This window comes from Fistularia commersonii, chromosome 27, assembly GCF_037954325.1.
Source record: "Fistularia commersonii isolate RoL2024-O1a breed Wild chromosome 27, RoL_Fcom_v1.0, whole genome shotgun sequence".
Classification (NCBI taxonomy): domain Eukaryota; kingdom Metazoa; phylum Chordata; class Actinopteri; order Syngnathiformes; family Fistulariidae; genus Fistularia; species Fistularia commersonii.
In genome coordinates, this window is record NC_141310.1 from 3,584,999 (window position 1) to 3,602,712 (window position 17,714).

The window sequence follows — 17,714 nt, forward strand, 5'->3', positions numbered from 1 at the left end:
ATTTGTAAAATCACAGATGGCATGGATTATCATGAGAAATGGAAAAACACTGGGCCAAATACCACTCAAATAAAGACAAACTCCCAACTCGGTTGAAAAGTATTGTATTCGTTTGTTACGGGTACAAATTTTGTTTTGTTTTTGTTTTTTTTTTCTTTGGCAAGGAAAAAACAAAAACAAAAACAGCTATGTGCAGTACCTCTGCAGTTAAATCACCAGAACTAGAAAACTAAAATATCCAAACAGATTTAGAACACAGTTACAAAGCACTCCATCTTCCCAGAAAGGCACAAAGGATTAGAGAGGCAACTGGATCCCTGTTAAGGAACATTTGAATAACTGAATAAATACATCTGTTGCTCATCACTATCAAACTGTGCCACATGAGGCACAGCTATCATACAATTACAACAGTGCAACAATATCAATAAAGTGGGGAAAAACAACGTATAAATTCCTCTTTCTAAAATATAAAGTCTAACTCAAGGCTTTAAGTAATTTAGTACCATTAAACAAAAATATTAATGGAAAGATTTCAAGCATATACAGTATTTATAATATTTGCCAAAATTATATTCAATCTCCATAAACTAAATTATATATTGAGTAAAATGTGCAATTAATAGCATTTAGGAGAGCAGGCTCTGCACACGCATGAATTCACATATACACCAAAACACCTGAAACTACTTCTTGCTAATGAATCATATATCTGAGTGAATGGTTGAAAACTGGATTAATACTCCAGTCAGATGGCGGGAGAGATATTCACTCTGTCCAGTGGTCTTTTGTTTAACAATATAACAGGGCTGTGAAATAAACACTCTGTTTTTATCTTAAGGCTAATTGCTGCACTAGATCCCACCGGTGAAAGGGTGGGGGTTTCTCAAACCACTTCCCAGGTCAGCAGATGGGAAACTACATGGGGTCCCACACAGTCATATCATCATCATCATCAACGTACACTGCTGTTTAAGGTTCACACATCAACTGGAGGTTCTGACCCACTAACAATGCTGTCACGTCATCCATTCACTCGAGGTTTTCCCGCGTGATTCACTCCACTGTCAAACTGAGTCCACAGTTTATGTTTTCAATTCAACATGAACAGAGTCGACGCAACTGTCAATTTTGAAATTCAAATTCCTGTTGTAATGCAAACTGTTGAATTTCCTGACTCAGAAGAGTGTCTGAGAAGATAAACAATGCATTATTAAAAAAAAAAAAAAATCTATGGTCCATTTCTTCTCTTGTGAGATAAATGAACTGCCTCGAAAAGACATTTTTTCCCGCACTTATATTCTTGAGAAGTTACCAATAAATAAACACTGTACTTTCTTATTATAGTACTCCTATGACAGTAAGAGAGGTGAAGCAAACTTCTACCTGTGGCAGGTGTGCTTAGAGTACATACATCAGGAGCGCCTTCAATACCAAACGTGCCTTCTCTTATGTGTGATGCATTTAAGGACCCAGTATCCCATTACCCAGGTGATTTAAATTTTTGTTTCTCTTGCTGCCCTAAACTGTGTCACTGATCCCTCGACGTCAAGGTCACATCATCACTGCCAGAAATCCAACTCCCTGCTTAGCAATTCAGGCACAAGTTAGAAGTCATTTAAGAATATGAACCCATTCAGCTGCTGTGTATCTCAATATGTTCCAGTCTGTATCTCATATAAATGTTCTCTACTGAGACGTTTATGAAAACTCAGTCGAAGGGAAAGAAACATCTACCACAGATTAGCTTTCCTCCAAGTATCACCTGCGATACTAAAGTGTTGGCCCATATGTTTGCTTTAAAAAAAGTGAATCTTAAAAAAAAAAAAAAAAAAAAAGACCCTGATTTCATACTATTTGCTTCTACAGTGAAGTTGAAACACAAATCCGTTCATACATTTTATGGGTACTTGGAGCAAATAGCATAATGTTTGTGCAAAAGGAAAAAAAAAAAAGAAAAAGAACCTACGCCATTACATTCAAACAGGTGAGATCCTTTTTGTTTCAATCACTAAGTTAAGCAATTAATAGCAGTGCTATAATCTGCTCCGCTTTCCAAAATTAAGAGGAAAAAAGTAATAATGATGTACTTTCAAATCAGTATTTGGTAAAAATGCATCATTGTTCCTGCAAAAAAAAACAGGCGTGTTCAAACTGAAAGCATCACCGTTTGGATATAAAAGGTTTATCCCCATCAAATGGCAATTATACTAAGAAAGCAACATATATATATATATGTACACACACACACACACACACACACACACACACACACACACACACACACACACACACACACACACACACACACACACACACACACACACACACACACACACACACACCTCTCTGTACATTTCTACGCATCGTTTGTTAGATTCTAATTTAAATTTCATTAAAAAAAAAGAAAAATCAGGTGAGTCGTACAAAAACTGTTTGCTTTGCTGAGAAAAGAAAGACCTTCACGAAATAAACCAGAGAATATACCTAAAATAAAAATGTCTTTCACAGCAAAAGGGACATAGAAGGATGTGTTTTTGTTATTTAGCCCTTAGTTGTAAATGGAAATGGCTTTCTCAGTGGCGTTTCAGGCGGCCTAAGACCTAGTATGCAGCATCAATGGTGCAACTGTAGCTTATTTTAAAAAAAAAGTTATTTTTTTTTCCCTATTTATCTATTACCTCCTAAGTAATTTAGACCAGAGGAATTGCGGATGAACTGACTGGTAGACCAATCTGCTCTGGACACAGAGGGGTGACTACGGAAGCCCTGCTTTCTCAGAGAGACTCGTTATCGAGAGTCTCTGTGGAGAGCCAGATCCTGGCCCCATTCAGAAATTTACTGATGGGGGTTCCGAAGACGCTGCGGCGACACAAGTTCCCCCTTGGGGTGAAAGGAAAGGAAGACGTAAAGTAGTCTGGAAGTATAGAGGGCTCGTTTGAGAAATTGGCTTGAAAATACATCCTCCTTTGGTCTAAGTGGGGCCCACTCGGGCTGGGGAGAGGTTTGCTGCCCGGACTGGGTCCCTTATACTGCCTGAGCTTGCTCTGCAAGATCTCAATTTCATCCACCAGCTGCGAGAGCTTGTGGTAGGCGGTGACGGGTCCTCCTTTGGGAATGCAGGCTTCTGGGACCCATCGAAGGAAAAAGAGCTTCCAGAGGGCCATGTGTGAGGGTGTGAGCAGAGGGATCAGGATGCCCTTCTGGTCGATGGGCTGGGAAAACCAATGTCTGAAGAACCGCTCCGACGGACTCTCCACTACGTCCTTCACTTGAGAGAACTCGGACTTCAGTTCCGATACCAGAGAGCCCCGCCGGGTCAGTGTATCCTCTCCGCCTTTCAATCCATTGCGGAGTGATGCATTTCCTCGAAACATTGAATTGTATTTCTGGGGAAAAAAAAAACAAAACGCCAGCAGAAGTTAATTTGCACTTGTTCCAGCTGACTTCGCCAGTGAAAGTGTACAAAGTCACCAGTTGTATCTAACTAGCAGGATCGTTTCAATTCCTGACTAAACTAGGCTCTTCACATTAAAAATATTGATTGCTTTCAGGAACATGGCTGGACCGTGGAGGTCGGCCATCAAATTTTAGCTGGAGAAAAATCATAAATGCTGACTGAGTTACAAATTATATTTTCTCAGTCTGTATTTGGAGAGGTTTGAAGAATTTAAAAACGATAGCTGCCCGTAAAAATAAACTGACACATGACTAAAAAAGAAAAAATAAGTAAGACCCAGTAATTTGACCAGATGATGCAGCACAGAGGAGGGTTCTCACTGAGAAAACGCATAGTGGCTTGGCTCTATAATCTTCATTATATTACTATCAAAAATCCTTGGTGTTTGAGAGTAGTAATTTTACAAGAAATTAAGAGCTTAATCATCATCCAGCTCTAGCTGAGGGTAGTTAGTGTATCCTTTCAAACACCCCAAATTTCTAAAATTTTCTGCCACTTAGCAGTTGGAGAGGAAGAGTACCTGGTTCAGTCGACCTCATCCAAGGTCAATCAATAACTAATCCATCCAAGCTAATAGAAACAAGGGAGCACACATAATAAAAGAATGACCTGCTACTTTTTCCCATCACCTAGAAGAGCACAGTACCTTTGTCCGTCTGAAGGTTTTCACCTCCCCGTTCTGAACATAGACACCCCCTTTGCCCACGTACAAAGGGTTGTTAAAGAGGGTTTGGTCTTTGGCAGAGAACTGCTGTGACCAGTCCCAAACTGGGGGGAAATATACAGCCTGGTCCTCCCCTTGAGGGATGGCTTTATTCCGGGCAAAGTCCTGAGAGATGAAAATAAGAATATTGGTGATTTGTGGGATTTGACCTCACAGGAAATCCATATGGCTCAATTCGTGAACATAAAGAAAAAAAAGGCTTGTGTAGTATCTGTAGTCAATATGAATCACATGAGGATAAACCTGCGTCACCAGGAGTTTTGTGCTGTGAATCACAGACATCCAGTAGGAGAAATACTTAAATTATTATTTTTCCTTCTGCTTTCATGACCTTTTGCGCCTTCCGGGTAAACATGAAGTTTGAATGACATATAGGGGCCATAATTGACCGCTAACCTCATAGATGGGTTTTAGGCATGAAAAGGTCGAATGTGAAACTGTTCGAGGTCGACTGGTCTCCGCGACAGAACTAACCCAAAGATAACCATCACCACTGAGCTGACTTCCTGTTGCAGCTACATTGGATTATTGATTTTCATATTATCTTGAGTTTCTCTGACATGCCTCAATGTGTGTTGCGCACTATGACATTTATTTTGTTTAACTGGATGGTGTGTTGGGCTGAGGATGCAATATGCTGTGGATGGCTCTTGCAGTTGCAACATACAATGTTATAAAAAAAAAAGGTGCATTCTGCTGATATTCACATGGTCCTTTAAACATGCACAGAAAGGAGAAATAACTAGCAAAATGATGCAATCAACATTTTTATCACTAATTTATGTGTGTGTGTGTGTGTGTGTGTGTGTGTGTGTGTGTGCAATATATACGCTAATTTTAAATGTGGCAGTAGTGTAGTGTTAGCAGGTCTACTGCAGAGGACAGGGAAGGTACGTCTTGTCAAAAGACAAGCAGCTCACCAACTGTGATCATCGGAGCCGCACCCTCTGACAATGACAGGACTACAGTTCTGTTCTATTTCATCACTGTCCTTTGCAGCAGCTGTATTTTCTTGTGAGTCTGATACTGAAAAATGTGTTACGACCAGCTATGGGAAGTTCAAAAGATAGCTGTCACTTGTCATAACCTGGAAATGATTTTCTGATATCTTCCATGGCTGTTCTTGCCAAGCTTATTTGAGATTAAAAATCCTTATTTAGGAAATCACTCAGACACGTCATTCTAGCTTGTGTGTGTACGTGTGTGTGTTGCGCCAACGTGGAATCGGCTACAGTCACACCCCAGATGAGGGTTTACATTAAAAACAGATGGCTCTAGTACAGAGTGAGTGATCTGTGATATTTGTCCAGGGTTCCAGGATACTAAATCAAACTGAGACACGGAAAATACAATAAAACAAATTAAGTACATGCTCACCATCAAGTGCTGGGCACGCTGTTTGGGGGAATTGAAGAGGAAAGTACTGAAAAGTGGGATCCACATGCTGTCACTCAAGACCGTAAGATAGGACTCCGTAAATTCAAAAGCTGCAGGGTACTGGTTCATCATCTGCCACACGCAGTCCAGGAAAAGCATGAACAGTGGGGACTTCACCAGTGAGACAGACAAAACACAAACAACAACTCGTGTTACCATCTTGACAAGAACAAATTTGGAAGCTTCTCTGTCCTGGGAGGGGGAGGACATTTAGTCAGACAAATACCTCTTCTTTGTCATTCTTTTTTAAGTGGTTACATCTGTCCAAGAAGCGATGGCCCGCCATCACCCACTCCTTCTGCACCAGGCTCTGAAAGCCTATCAGGCTGCGATAGTGAGGGTCCAGCATCAGCTGCACCAAGGAGGACACTACACAGTTCAGGTCTCGGTCTTCCTCCTCTGCACAGGGGTACAAATGGAAACCACAACTGTCAGAAACAGTTTGCAAAGTAAGAAAGTCCATTTTCGGAAACTCTTACATCAGTGATTCTAAGTGGCTAACAGTGCTGTTAAAAGTACTTCGCCTGGTGCAACACATCCAAAGCAAAGTAAATCAATTAAATGCGATTGCGAGGTTTCTGGTTGATCTTCATCAAGTGAAGGCAACAGAAGCGGAATGGGATTTAGTGTAATGATAAAGAGGTCTCATGACCTGGCCTTAGCAATTTGAAGGAAGCAAAAGTCACTGAAGTGACCAAGGATCCTTTCTCGACGGAAACGGACCATAACTGACACTTCCACTTTGCACTGGCTCTGTGGGCCTGGAGAGTCACAGGTCACGTGTATCTGTGGTTCAATCATATCTATTATTTTTGTTATCGTTTCAACTGTGATCTCCATACGAGTGGACTCAGAGAAATGAGTCAGAAAAAGTTAAATGTGAAAATGAGCATTAGGATCAGACTAAGGAGATAGTTATTTACCCTTTATTAATCCCTCTTGGGGAAATTTGTTCTCTGCAATTAACCCATAATGGATGATCCATGAGCCGGAGGCTGCCGTCCACCAGCGCCAGGGGAGCAGTTAGGGGTTCAGTGTCTTGCTCAACAATACTTCGACACACTAGGAGGAGCCGGGAATCGAACCAGGAATGTTCATTGTTCCCATGATGGTTCTTACTGATGGCCCACTATGAGCATGATCATAGAAAAGGTCATCATAAAGGGAGATTATGATATTGGGCCAGGCAGCAAGGGGGGATAGTATTGAAATGGGACTTGAGTTACACTTTTCTAATATTTTCAAATACTTTAAGTAGAAAATTTGTAACTTTTCCTTTACTTAAACTTTTTTAAATGTTGTTAGAAAAAAGCCGATTCATACTGATCCACAATCAAATGAATTTTCAGTGATCAGCAAAATACAGCAATAAAGAATCATCAAAGTCAATTTGTTCACACACACACACACACACAATGAATTTTACATTATTAAATTTGTCAAGCATTTGATTACATAAGAGAAAAGTCCAACAAATGTTTATTTCAGACAAAAAGCAAATTTTACCTTGGAGAACAACCGAGGTATTCTTCCCATCCAGGTGGTAAACTATCTCTGCTGAATGCCCCAGGAATGCCCTGAAACCATCAAATATGTAAAGAGTACAATATAGGGATTCATAATTTCAATTGTATCTTTGGACGTATGAGTGACACACACACATGCAGGTACAGTTTTTATTAACAAAACAGGACTAATTATTTACTTGTTTATTTTTCCTTTCTAAAACATACCTCACATATTCAAGCCATCGTGAGTTTTCGATGGAGGAGAGCCATCTTTCCTCCGACTCCTCAAAGGGATCTGCACCAAATTAAAATGGTCGGACATTTATACAAGACTTAAAAAATATACATGAGCACACTGGAAACTTCGTTGGCACTGGAAAGAAATATTCACAAAGTCTCAGGGTTGACACTGTGATTGGGTTTTAGCGTTAAAGAACTCAACAGGGCTCACCGATGACACAAATCTGCCGGATTTTGACAAAAGACGTCTGGATCTCCTGGATGTTTGGCAGACACTTATCGAGATCCGATCTGAAGACTTCACTGCACTGCGGGTGGCTTTTAGTGATGGCACTGAAGACCCTATGAACACAAAGAGTGGTACTAAACATCAGTAAATCTGGAGTTACATCCAAAAATACACATGCATATGAAATACAGAAACAGGTTTTTTGCATTCTGTCAAATCAGAGTTCATATTGCTGCAGTTGAACTTCAGCTCACTTATGAATCAAAGTTTGTAGAATGTGAAGGGGTTTAAAAAAAAAAGACAACACTTTGGGTGTGAATGAATAACAGTTGGCACCTGTAATCAATCTTCTTCTGCTGTAAAGGATCACTTATACTGGCCATGCGGACAAGAGCGCTGCCATTGGAGTGATTCCAACACCAGAGCTAGACAGAGACAAATAATGGTGGGAGTGGTGAGAGAAATAAACAAAATGAAGGCAGACTGTTTAACTAGATGAGATGCTGGGAGAAATGAAAACTGACTCGACTGATGGAGGCTCAACTGAATCCCTTACGAGGTTAACCCAAACCAAAAGGCATAACCTCAGAAATGGACCTCAGAATACATTACCACAGGCATCAGATTAAAATACTCACTGGGATGCGATTATTGGTGAAGAAAATAGAGTACTGCTTCAGATCCTGATCTGCTAGAGAAACAGGAACCACAATGTACTCTGGGAGACTGGGGAGAAAACAAAATGAGAATTTAAATATAAAAAGAAATGAAAAAGAAAGAAAAAAGAATGGTAAGTTGTAACGGAAAGCTGAATCACCTGCTAATGTAAGGACTATTTTAGATTGTTTTCACATGTACAGTTCAAGTGAAGCTACTATTATGTCATTTTTGCAATTTCCTTTTTTTTCAGATTCCACATAAAAAGCTGCACAATCCCTCTCTTTGCAACACACCATGATGTCACCACTGAGCTCAGATGAATAGCGGATATTGTCAAATAGAGACTTGCATGCTAAATTGAGACTGTCATCAAGTAACCAGAAAAGCCACACCACAAGGATATTGTCTTTCGAAAACATACCAAGTACAGCTTCAGGGTGACATTTAGTGTATCCGCAATATCCAAGACCGACTGTGGGACTGCATTTATGCTTCGCCCTCAACGCCCCTCGCCTAGATCAAATAACACAAGCTCAAACCTTGCTGAGATGGCATAAACTTCATTGATGGAGCACACCCTCCACTCGGAGGCACCCGTCCTCTTGATCTCTCGATCCAAATCAGACGGACAGTCAAAAAATGGCGTCTGTAGTCTTCTTCGTTGGTTGGAGCCATTAACTTGCTCAGCTGAAAACAAAGACGCGTTTGAGGCCCGTTTTGTCTGTACTCAAGGAAAACAGGCTGTTAAACAGAGTTCAGGTTAGCTTTCATTAAGATATTTGAAAAGATGCTGTCTAAAATTTGGCCTACAGTAAACGTGACATGATACTGCTTTATATTGTTTATTTTTTTATACAAACCTATTATTAAGGCAGTTTGGGTCTTTGTACACTGACTGTCATTCACTCAATACACTATTTTGAGGTATATATTAGTAACGATTTTGAATTTATTAAATGAATCATACATTTAAAAAACACAAAATGTTTATACCTTTAGATTCATGGTACCGCCGTCCTTGATATTCAAAGCCAAACAGTAGATGAAGATCAGCTGGATGTGAATAGTGGGCAATAGCAAGGCAGACCTAGAATAACAAAAAAAATCTTGTTTCCAAAAGGATGTGGGTGGCAACAAGAAGATGGAGCAATTAAACTTTATCAAGAAAAAATGAAGTTCTCTTCCCTCTCAATTTAGCCTCCTGACTAGGTTTCAGTGGGTCTGAGGTGTGTTTCAACAGTACTAGGAATAGAACAAGTGGAACCTGGAGGGAGCAAATGTCTGACAGGCGGCCTACTGCCCTGTGCTTGGCAAGTCACACAAAGCAGCCCATTCAGTAGTAAAGCTGAGAACAACATGGGAGGACACCAAAAAAAAAAAGAAAAGGGGGAAAAAAAAAATACAGTGCATGTGTGTACGTGTACAAGGGAGCACCCAACACTGTAATTTACTATGGCAAAAATAAGCCATTAGAGGCTGGCTTGAATCCATATGGAAAAGGAGAAAGAAAAAAAAATGGGGGGGGGAGAAAAAAAAAAAAAATCAGCTGGGTGCTGTTTTAGTTTTACACTGTTATTACATACATTGTGCCCATAAATACACTCCAAAGAAGCGATGAAGCCCAGACACAGTTCCAGTCCGGTGCTTCCATATTCTGCTGTGAGCAGCGTAGATGTGAAAGTGTTAATAATGCACTCTGGTTTGTTTATCCCCAGGCTGTTACACTGGCACAAGATAAGTGTACATACTGTAATGTTGACGTTAGCAACATGTGCTGCAGGTATGCACCGGGGAAGCCGACAATAACTCCCAGATGACACTGGAGCAGATCAGATATGCCCCTTAGTAAAGTCATGTGTACATAGGACACAGTTTTGGCTCAAACATCAGTGGCTTCACATGGCTGAGAACTTTATCTGTAGGTTATAAAATGTAACATTTTCTTGCGCTGTGATACTTTTGAGTTATTTGAACCAAACCATGTGCAATGATGAATTTGCCAAATTTCATCTAGAGACACGGATCACAGAAAACACCTATCACAATAACCACCATACTGAGTTCAAATTAGAAGAATGAAACATCTGTCCCTCCGATCTCTCTGTACAGCAGATGACTCAGGGTCACACTGCCTGTTGTTCCAATTTCCTTTTACAGAGTGAGAATTGTTTTCATTGTCCATTATCTGCTCTTTGGCTATTGGCCATGCTAACAGTTCAAACTCAAGTCATTTCGATATGGTTAAAGGGTGAGAGTAGAACAACAGGGTTTCCATGATACAAATACTTTGCTCAGTAAGGAAGTGGTCTTGGCATTTTGAAACCATGCGTGTATCAGTGATGACCTCACGCTGACTGCAAAGGAAAAGTTCAGTCAGCGAAAAACAACTGAAATAGCCAGAGGAAAGTGAGGAAAAGTGATAGTTTACAAAGAGCTTTAGAAAATAAATAAATAAATCAGAAGGTAAAACCCTGCAAACACAGATATGTCAAAATTGAGGGGAGGGGTTACAAAGTGTGTGGAAATTAAGATAACATCTTTATACAAAGTGTTTGTATACTTGATAAAGTGTTGTTGACTGTATGAACCACGACTGACAGCTATGGTAGTGACGGAGCAATATCAACGCCCACCAGATTGACCACTCAAACAAACGGTTTCCCTTCCGAAAGGGTGTCCCTTTTTGGGCATTGAAGGAACTTTTTTCAAAAAACAGTATCACTGAACTGAAAGCGGTTAAACAAATGAAAGGGGAACTTGATTATCTCTCACCTTTTTAGCACTCTCAGGCCCCGCCTCATCGAAGCAGAACCTTAAGATCCGCAGGTCTTTGCAGTACAGAATGAGCTCAGTAGGGTTAAACTTAAGCTTCTGGTTTGAGCCCAGTACTTTTTTCTTTCCCTTTGTGTCATTCACTGAAAAGGAACAATGGTTGGCAGAATGTTTAGACTCATACGGAGGCCAACGCTCAGAAGTCTTAGTCATTAAAAGCATCCTCTTTTGGGTATAACTTTTAAAAAGGCTACATAATTTTCTTTGAATAATATATGTTTAAAACCGAGACGGGGGAAAAACAAACGTACAAATAGAGCAATTATAATTTTGGCGCAAGAAAGGCCAGTTCAAACATGTCAGAAACTAACTGGATAAAACGAACATCGGGCTTCAACAGGGTAACAACAGACGCTGCTCTGGCCGGTTGACCTTGCAGTGTCAGCAATCGACAGCAGTCGGATATACAAACAAGGCTAATCCCGGCTCTGCCGTGCCACACTAAACACTGCCTTGGCTGTGGCATCAACAGTTATCAGAGTGTGACCAAAAAAGAACTGACAAGATCAGAAACGGTTGGTGTCAAAGATTATAGATGACAGAGGTAATCACCAGATAACAAGGTCATCAATTTATGATTATTTTTTCTTCCCCCCCAGCTTGGCCTTGACAAATATTGACAAACCAGATTTACCTGTTACCACTTGCTCTAAGCAGGTCAGGGGGATATCATGCTCTCCCAACAGCAGGTGGGATAGCTGGGTCTTCTGGGAGGGGGAAAGCAAAAGAAATACAGAAAAGATGATATCGAGGCAATTCTCTCAGACTCACAACTCAGTAAAATGGTTGCCCGATCGCTAGTTGGCAGGCCAAAATGACTGTGTTTCAAGTGACCATTGACAATGAAGTTGCATTTTATTATCACTTCTACAATCTCCATTGCTGGAAATGACGTGTGTGTGTGTGTCTGGAACATCAGCAACAATGTAGGGCAGGAAAGCAGACATGTTTCCTTCCTCATCACAAGTTGCACTGCAGATAAACAGGACTGTGAAAACTGGTGGGTTGAAGCGATTCAGCAGGGGTTTGGCAGTTTAGAGGATCAGCTTTCTGCTGCAGCTGTCCATTGAAAAGACTTTATATCTTTAAACCAGGATGGCAAAATCTTTAAAACAGATACCTGTTTTGTCGGGACATCTTGAGGGATGAAGGAGACCTTAAAGTTGGTGCATATCAACTTCCCCCAAAGGTCATCTTGGCTGTTTTCTGCACTGATGCATTTCCGCACAAAGTTCACCTCATTGACAACGATCTCCCCTAAGTAACAAACAAACAAATAAATGAAATCTGTTTAAAAGGGTATGGTTGGAGTAAGACCAGTCAAATTAAGTCAAAAAAATAATCATTCTGAAACTATTGGTTTCACTGCACTGCAATGACCTTAGGTAACCCCTGTAACACAATGTGGCCAGAAAGGGTGGATCAATCCTTTTTTAAAGTTGAAATGTCATTGATTGTGCTATTATTAGCTATATGATGTACAATTGCAGATATTTGACAACTCATGGACACTAGTAAGTACATCTTCATATGAACTGGTCTCATTCTTGACGAGCCTATTGAAGAAGACTATTTTTTTTTAATCATAAGGAGTAAAGCATCTTTTAAAAAAAAAAAAAAAAAAATCAAAATCCCTTAACCCTTTTTTTGGTTAAAGAAAAAACAACTTAGGGTTCCATGTGGTACTGAGTTTTGGTCGAGGCCAGATTCCACACATGATGATATCAATAAGCATAAACAGCAATCGCCCTGTTTGAAATCCAGCAAGCTAATTTGTTTATTGGTTTCTATGGTGACAGGTGATGTCATGGAGTGAGGCATCATCATGCAAATTCCAGTTTTGAAGGAGCGCCTCAAAAAAAAAAAGGGGAACTATTGTTTTTCACTGTACATTTTGCCAGACTGTGTCGTGTGGTTGCACTTCTCATGTCTCCACAGAATATTAACACCTTCTTCCAGATTTTTGAAAACAAGCAATGAAAGTGGATTTGGTTCACATCAAACACTAACAGCGGAATTTGGGTGCATTGTAACGAACTGATAACAAATGTTCACAGATCACACAATACTGAGCGGTAGAGGAAAAAAAAGCTCCTGTAGCGAGTACACTATTATGCTCTTTCATGAAAAGTATTTGTTGAGCCACTCCCAAAAGGCTCAGACTTGAAATTTAAACACTGAAATGAAGGATTTCCTGTTGCCCCGATTAATGAAGCAGCTGCGCTAAATACTTTGTTCCGAACAGAAGGACAAAACTGGGCTTTAGAGCTGATTTTTTTTTTTTTATTCTGGTATGACCAGCACATCAGCTCCCTGTGGATCATAGATGGATAGAAAGATACTCAATTCATCCCCAAGGGAAATTTAAAAGTTCCAGCACTGGCTGCAGCCTTAAAAGGCATGCCATAAATACTGATAATCATGGGACATAAAACTAAATAAATGAAAACTGGAAAGGCCCCAATTGTCAATCTAAACCATATTGAAAAATTTTCTTAGCTTTTGTCATCTTAATTCTTTTAAAGGTCTACACGCACTATTTAGAACAAATCATTTTCAAGGCAAATATTTATGGCACGATTACTTCAAATCCTAGTTAGCTGCATGCTAAGTCCACATCATCTATGATAGCAAAACCCGTCAGTGTAATTCCACTAAAAGAGCTATTGTTAATTATGCCATAAACTAAGAGCACAAATTGCAATATTCTTAATCTAGATTACTAACAAGGTTTTGTTTTTTTGGCCCCAATCTGAGCTGGAGCCCTTTAATATTGAGTATTTGCAGAAACTGAGCCTGGTATTAGGTCCTCAGATAAGCTGCTAGCTCAAATTGTGGACTTTTCTTTGGTAATGATTTCTAGCATCAAAGTCTACAAAGGCAAACCTTGCATTTTAACAGCCTCAGCGCCTGACAGTCGTTCCATACTCCCAGGGTAATTTCCACTCACTTATGGTGTGGAAAGCTGTCAACACTCACTGAGTCAAGTGGACAAAGACCAGCAGAGGTGAATAATAAAAGAATCTTGACACCCAGACCTCATTTTTTTAGGTTTCACAATGGTGCTTTAGCTGAACTGCCTCATTGAATCAGCAGACAATTTTGGGCTGTCTCCAATCGTGAATCTAGTCTGAGACATTAGCCAGGGTAAAATACTCGTATGACCAACCTTATCAAGCCCTACTTCCCTAAGACTGAGGTACCACCATTACTTAAAATGGTGTACTTTACAGCATTTATATTTAAAGACCAGTTTTGATTACTGAACATCATTTCTGAGCTGCTCCTCCCCAATTTAATTGCAGAATGATAATATGCATAATCATAGGCTGCCATTGTACCATTTTGCACCTGAGAATTTTGTTTGAAAAGGAAATAAAAAAAAAACCTTGTTATGCTTATCTTTTAAAATACTGACAGACACACATATTACAAAAAAATACATGGCAAAACAGGCAGATGGACAATTGATGTCACAAACTTTCAGATAAGTTGCAAAAAAGGTAAACTCTAACTGTAGAAATGAGAAAAGATCAATACTTGGTAGTCCAGCCACCAGTCCCATTATATTATATAAAAATATAATAATGGCTATCAGCTTTAAACCAGAGAGAGTTCGATTTAATAAAGAAAGTGACTTTACCTGGAAGTAGCTTAGGTTCCAACTTTTTGATAGGTTGTTCAATGGTTTTCTTCACATCAGTCTAAAAAGAGAGCACAAGTCCCATCAGATGTAGTTAAACACTAACTTGTCAGACAGTAAATGAATGATGGCAATAAGATTTCATCAGAAATTGAAGGAGCTACAAAATGAACTTTCAAATGGCTTCCTGCACTGTAAAGAAAAGTATTAAAAACTTGAATAACCAATCCTGAACAACAATGTCAACTGTTGGGATTTTATTTTGGTGAATCAAGGGTGCAAGCCATGGTAAGCCTTACTCAATGGAAACCGTGAGAAGAGAAATTCACATTACAAATAAAACAAATACTTTACACATTTGGCAGACACATAAGCTATCAAAACACTGTGTATTGCACTCAAATAGGGCCAGTGTTTTCTGTAAAGACCAAGATGATTTTTTTTTTCCCAAGTAACGAAGTCAGCACTTGAGGATGTTGTGCATTTCTTCCATGACTGCAAAAACACTACACATAATCTCATAAAACAGGCAAAATGTACCACTCATATTCAGGATTTGTGATTTTTGAGTCAGCATTGCCGCGGAAATTGTTATGGGTATTTTTCTAAGGGTATTTTTTTTAGCTGGTATCAGGTCAATCACACCACATTTTGAAAGTTTCAGTTCTTTTTTCGCAGGAGAAGAGAGAATGTTTGGCCACCAAGAGACATGTCACTTGACATTAACTGGAAAAAAGCGATAGTAACTCCCTTTTCCAACAAGAGGGTGTAAAGATCTCCAAATGAATGTTCATTTGATCAGTTTTACACGCGAAAACACATGTTCCAATGCATTTTGCTCGGTTATTTTGACCCAACACTGATGTTTAAAGGTCATTATATACGATCTTATTGAGCACACGTAAGCACGACCTCTGAAAGTAAGACCGCTTTATCTTGAATAAATTCAAAGAGTGAATCAACACAATGAGCAGACGTGAGAGGATTCCGATTATTTTGAGTCAAAAATAAGTATTTACCTGCACAGGTGGAAGGTAACACTTGAACGTTGGTTTCAGGGGTTTGACAGAAAACATTGTTTATGTCCGTCCTTTCGATGATGATCCTGAATGGGCGGCTTTGCAACGCTTGGTTGCTGCCAGTGGGAGAAAGAAAAAAAAACAACAGCCGAAGAGAATCCTTCGGGAAGTTGAATTCAGTCTTTGAATAGAATTCGTGACATCCGTGTGTAGAATATTCACAGAGACAGCCGAAGGCAGCGACGACACTCCTCCATTTCCATTAGCAGTCAACTTGCAAATTATGCTAGCTGTTTGAAAAAGTTGACAGAAGTTAACGTTGAGACGTCGGCGTTAGCTTGGAGTGCTACTTAGCCAAAGTACTAAATAAAGTTTGCAAGTACAGCTACCACGGGAAATAAAAAAAAACTAAAAACCAAAATAGATGCCCCCGATATCCGTCTACATTTTGTTTCCACCTGTTACAGAATCCGTGTCCACTGCTACTTCCTTTAAGTCTAACTAATTCAGCCAAACGCAGTACCTGATACTGTAAAGGGTTTAACGGCCATGTTTATAACGCGCCGTGGTCCCGCCCTACTTCCGGGCTTCTCCGGAGATATATGTTTTTTTAATTGTTATAATGATTATTTCAGGCGTCATTCTTATTTAAAGATTTAAGCAAGAGATTGTAAAATGAAGGCCAGATCACGCTAAAATAGATAAACGAAGATACTCTGAGATCGTTTGTCATTTGAAACCCCCTGGACTACAACTTCCATGAGTTAAAGTTTTCGGGTGTACTCATTTTTTTTTTTAGATATCTTTATTTAAAACAATCTGGACAAGTCGGTTCGAGCGGATTCGGATTGATAACTGGAAGTTATTAAGACGATATTTGATACACTTTATTTCTTTAGTTGTTTGCAGTGGATATGATTTGCTTCATCACGATGTCCATCCATCCATGGTCGCGGGGAATGCTGAAGCCTATCCCGGCTGTCATCGGGGGAGAGGCGGGGTAAAACCCAGGACTGGTCGCCGGTCGATCACGGGGCCTCATCATGATGTCGCGCTAATAATTTTAAATAGTAAGATAATAAGAAAAGTAGATATTTATAATTCTGCTGTTTTCAGGAATAACGGCCAACATAACGGAAAAGGGAACATTCAAACATCACTGCGTCTGTGGTACAATCATAATATAAATTAGCTTGGATATTAGCTTTTATAGCTGTTAATATTAGCTTTAGTTCATATATATATATATATATATATATGAACTAAAGCTATATATATAGCTATGTATATATATGTATATATATATATATGAACTATATATATGTATATATATATATATACGTCCCCTATACCCAATATCCATTGTGTGTGTGTGTGTGTGTGTATAAATATATACATACACATGTCCCTAATATTCAAATATATATATATATGAACTAAAGCTAATATTAAAAGCTATAAAAGCTTATATTCAAGCTAATATATATATATATATATATATATATATATATATATATATATATATATATATATATATTTATTTATATAAAATAATAATAGTGCCACAGACACAGTGATGCTTGGATGATATACATGTTATGTGATGAGATATATATAGAGAGATATAATATATGTATATATAATATGATATATATAGATATGAATCTACATTGTATGCATGTGCACACCTTATACATATAATGTGTGTGTACTCTCCCATGAGGGGAACTGGAACAACAAAATCAGGTCAAGTCCTAATCTTTGTCGTTCAGATCAAAGTGATAGCCCTCATGGGATAGGGATAGGTTGGAGTATTATCAGGATTTTTATTCTGATACCTGAGGAAAGCTCAACTGGGCAATTCAATCAGAGCCCGGAGTGCAGATAGACCGAAGTGAAATGAGGGAATGAAATAGCTACTCTGGTTCTGCCAGAAGGAGGAGAGAGAGGGACAAACTCAGG

At 39.3% G+C, this 17,714-nt stretch overlaps 1 protein-coding gene across 1 annotated transcript; it reads right to left on the bottom strand.

Moving 5' to 3' along the window:
* Positions 1 to 88: 88 nt before the first annotated feature.
* mtmr10 (myotubularin related protein 10) lies at positions 89 to 16,292 on the bottom strand. The gene is made up of 16 exons (XM_086175278.1): positions 15,753 to 16,292; positions 14,734 to 14,794; positions 12,211 to 12,347; positions 11,725 to 11,797; positions 11,031 to 11,173; positions 9,252 to 9,345; positions 8,798 to 8,945; positions 8,237 to 8,324; positions 7,935 to 8,023; positions 7,581 to 7,711; positions 7,355 to 7,424; positions 7,128 to 7,198; positions 5,848 to 6,020; positions 5,562 to 5,732; positions 4,107 to 4,289; positions 89 to 3,389 (listed from the first exon to the last, which is right to left on the bottom strand). Exons 1-16 carry the CDS (start codon positions 15,807 to 15,809, stop codon positions 2,778 to 2,780), a joined length of 2,301 nt encoding a protein of 766 aa, XP_086031404.1. The 5' UTR covers positions 15,810 to 16,292; the 3' UTR covers positions 89 to 2,777.
* Between the last annotated feature and the right edge of the window lie 1,422 nt (positions 16,293 to 17,714).

Coding starts and splice junctions, on each gene's coding strand:
- mtmr10 (XM_086175278.1), bottom strand. CDS start 15,809: ATGTTTTCTGTCAAACCCCTGAAACCAACGTTCAAGTGTTACCTTCCA. Junction 14,795..15,752: donor GTTACCTTCCACCTGTGCAG/GTAAATACTTAT, acceptor CTCTCTTTTTAG/ACTGATGTGAAGAAAACCAT. Junction 9,346..11,030: donor GGCCTGAGAGTGCTAAAAAG/GTGAGAGATAAT, acceptor TTGTTATTCTAG/GTCTGCCTTGCTATTGCCCA.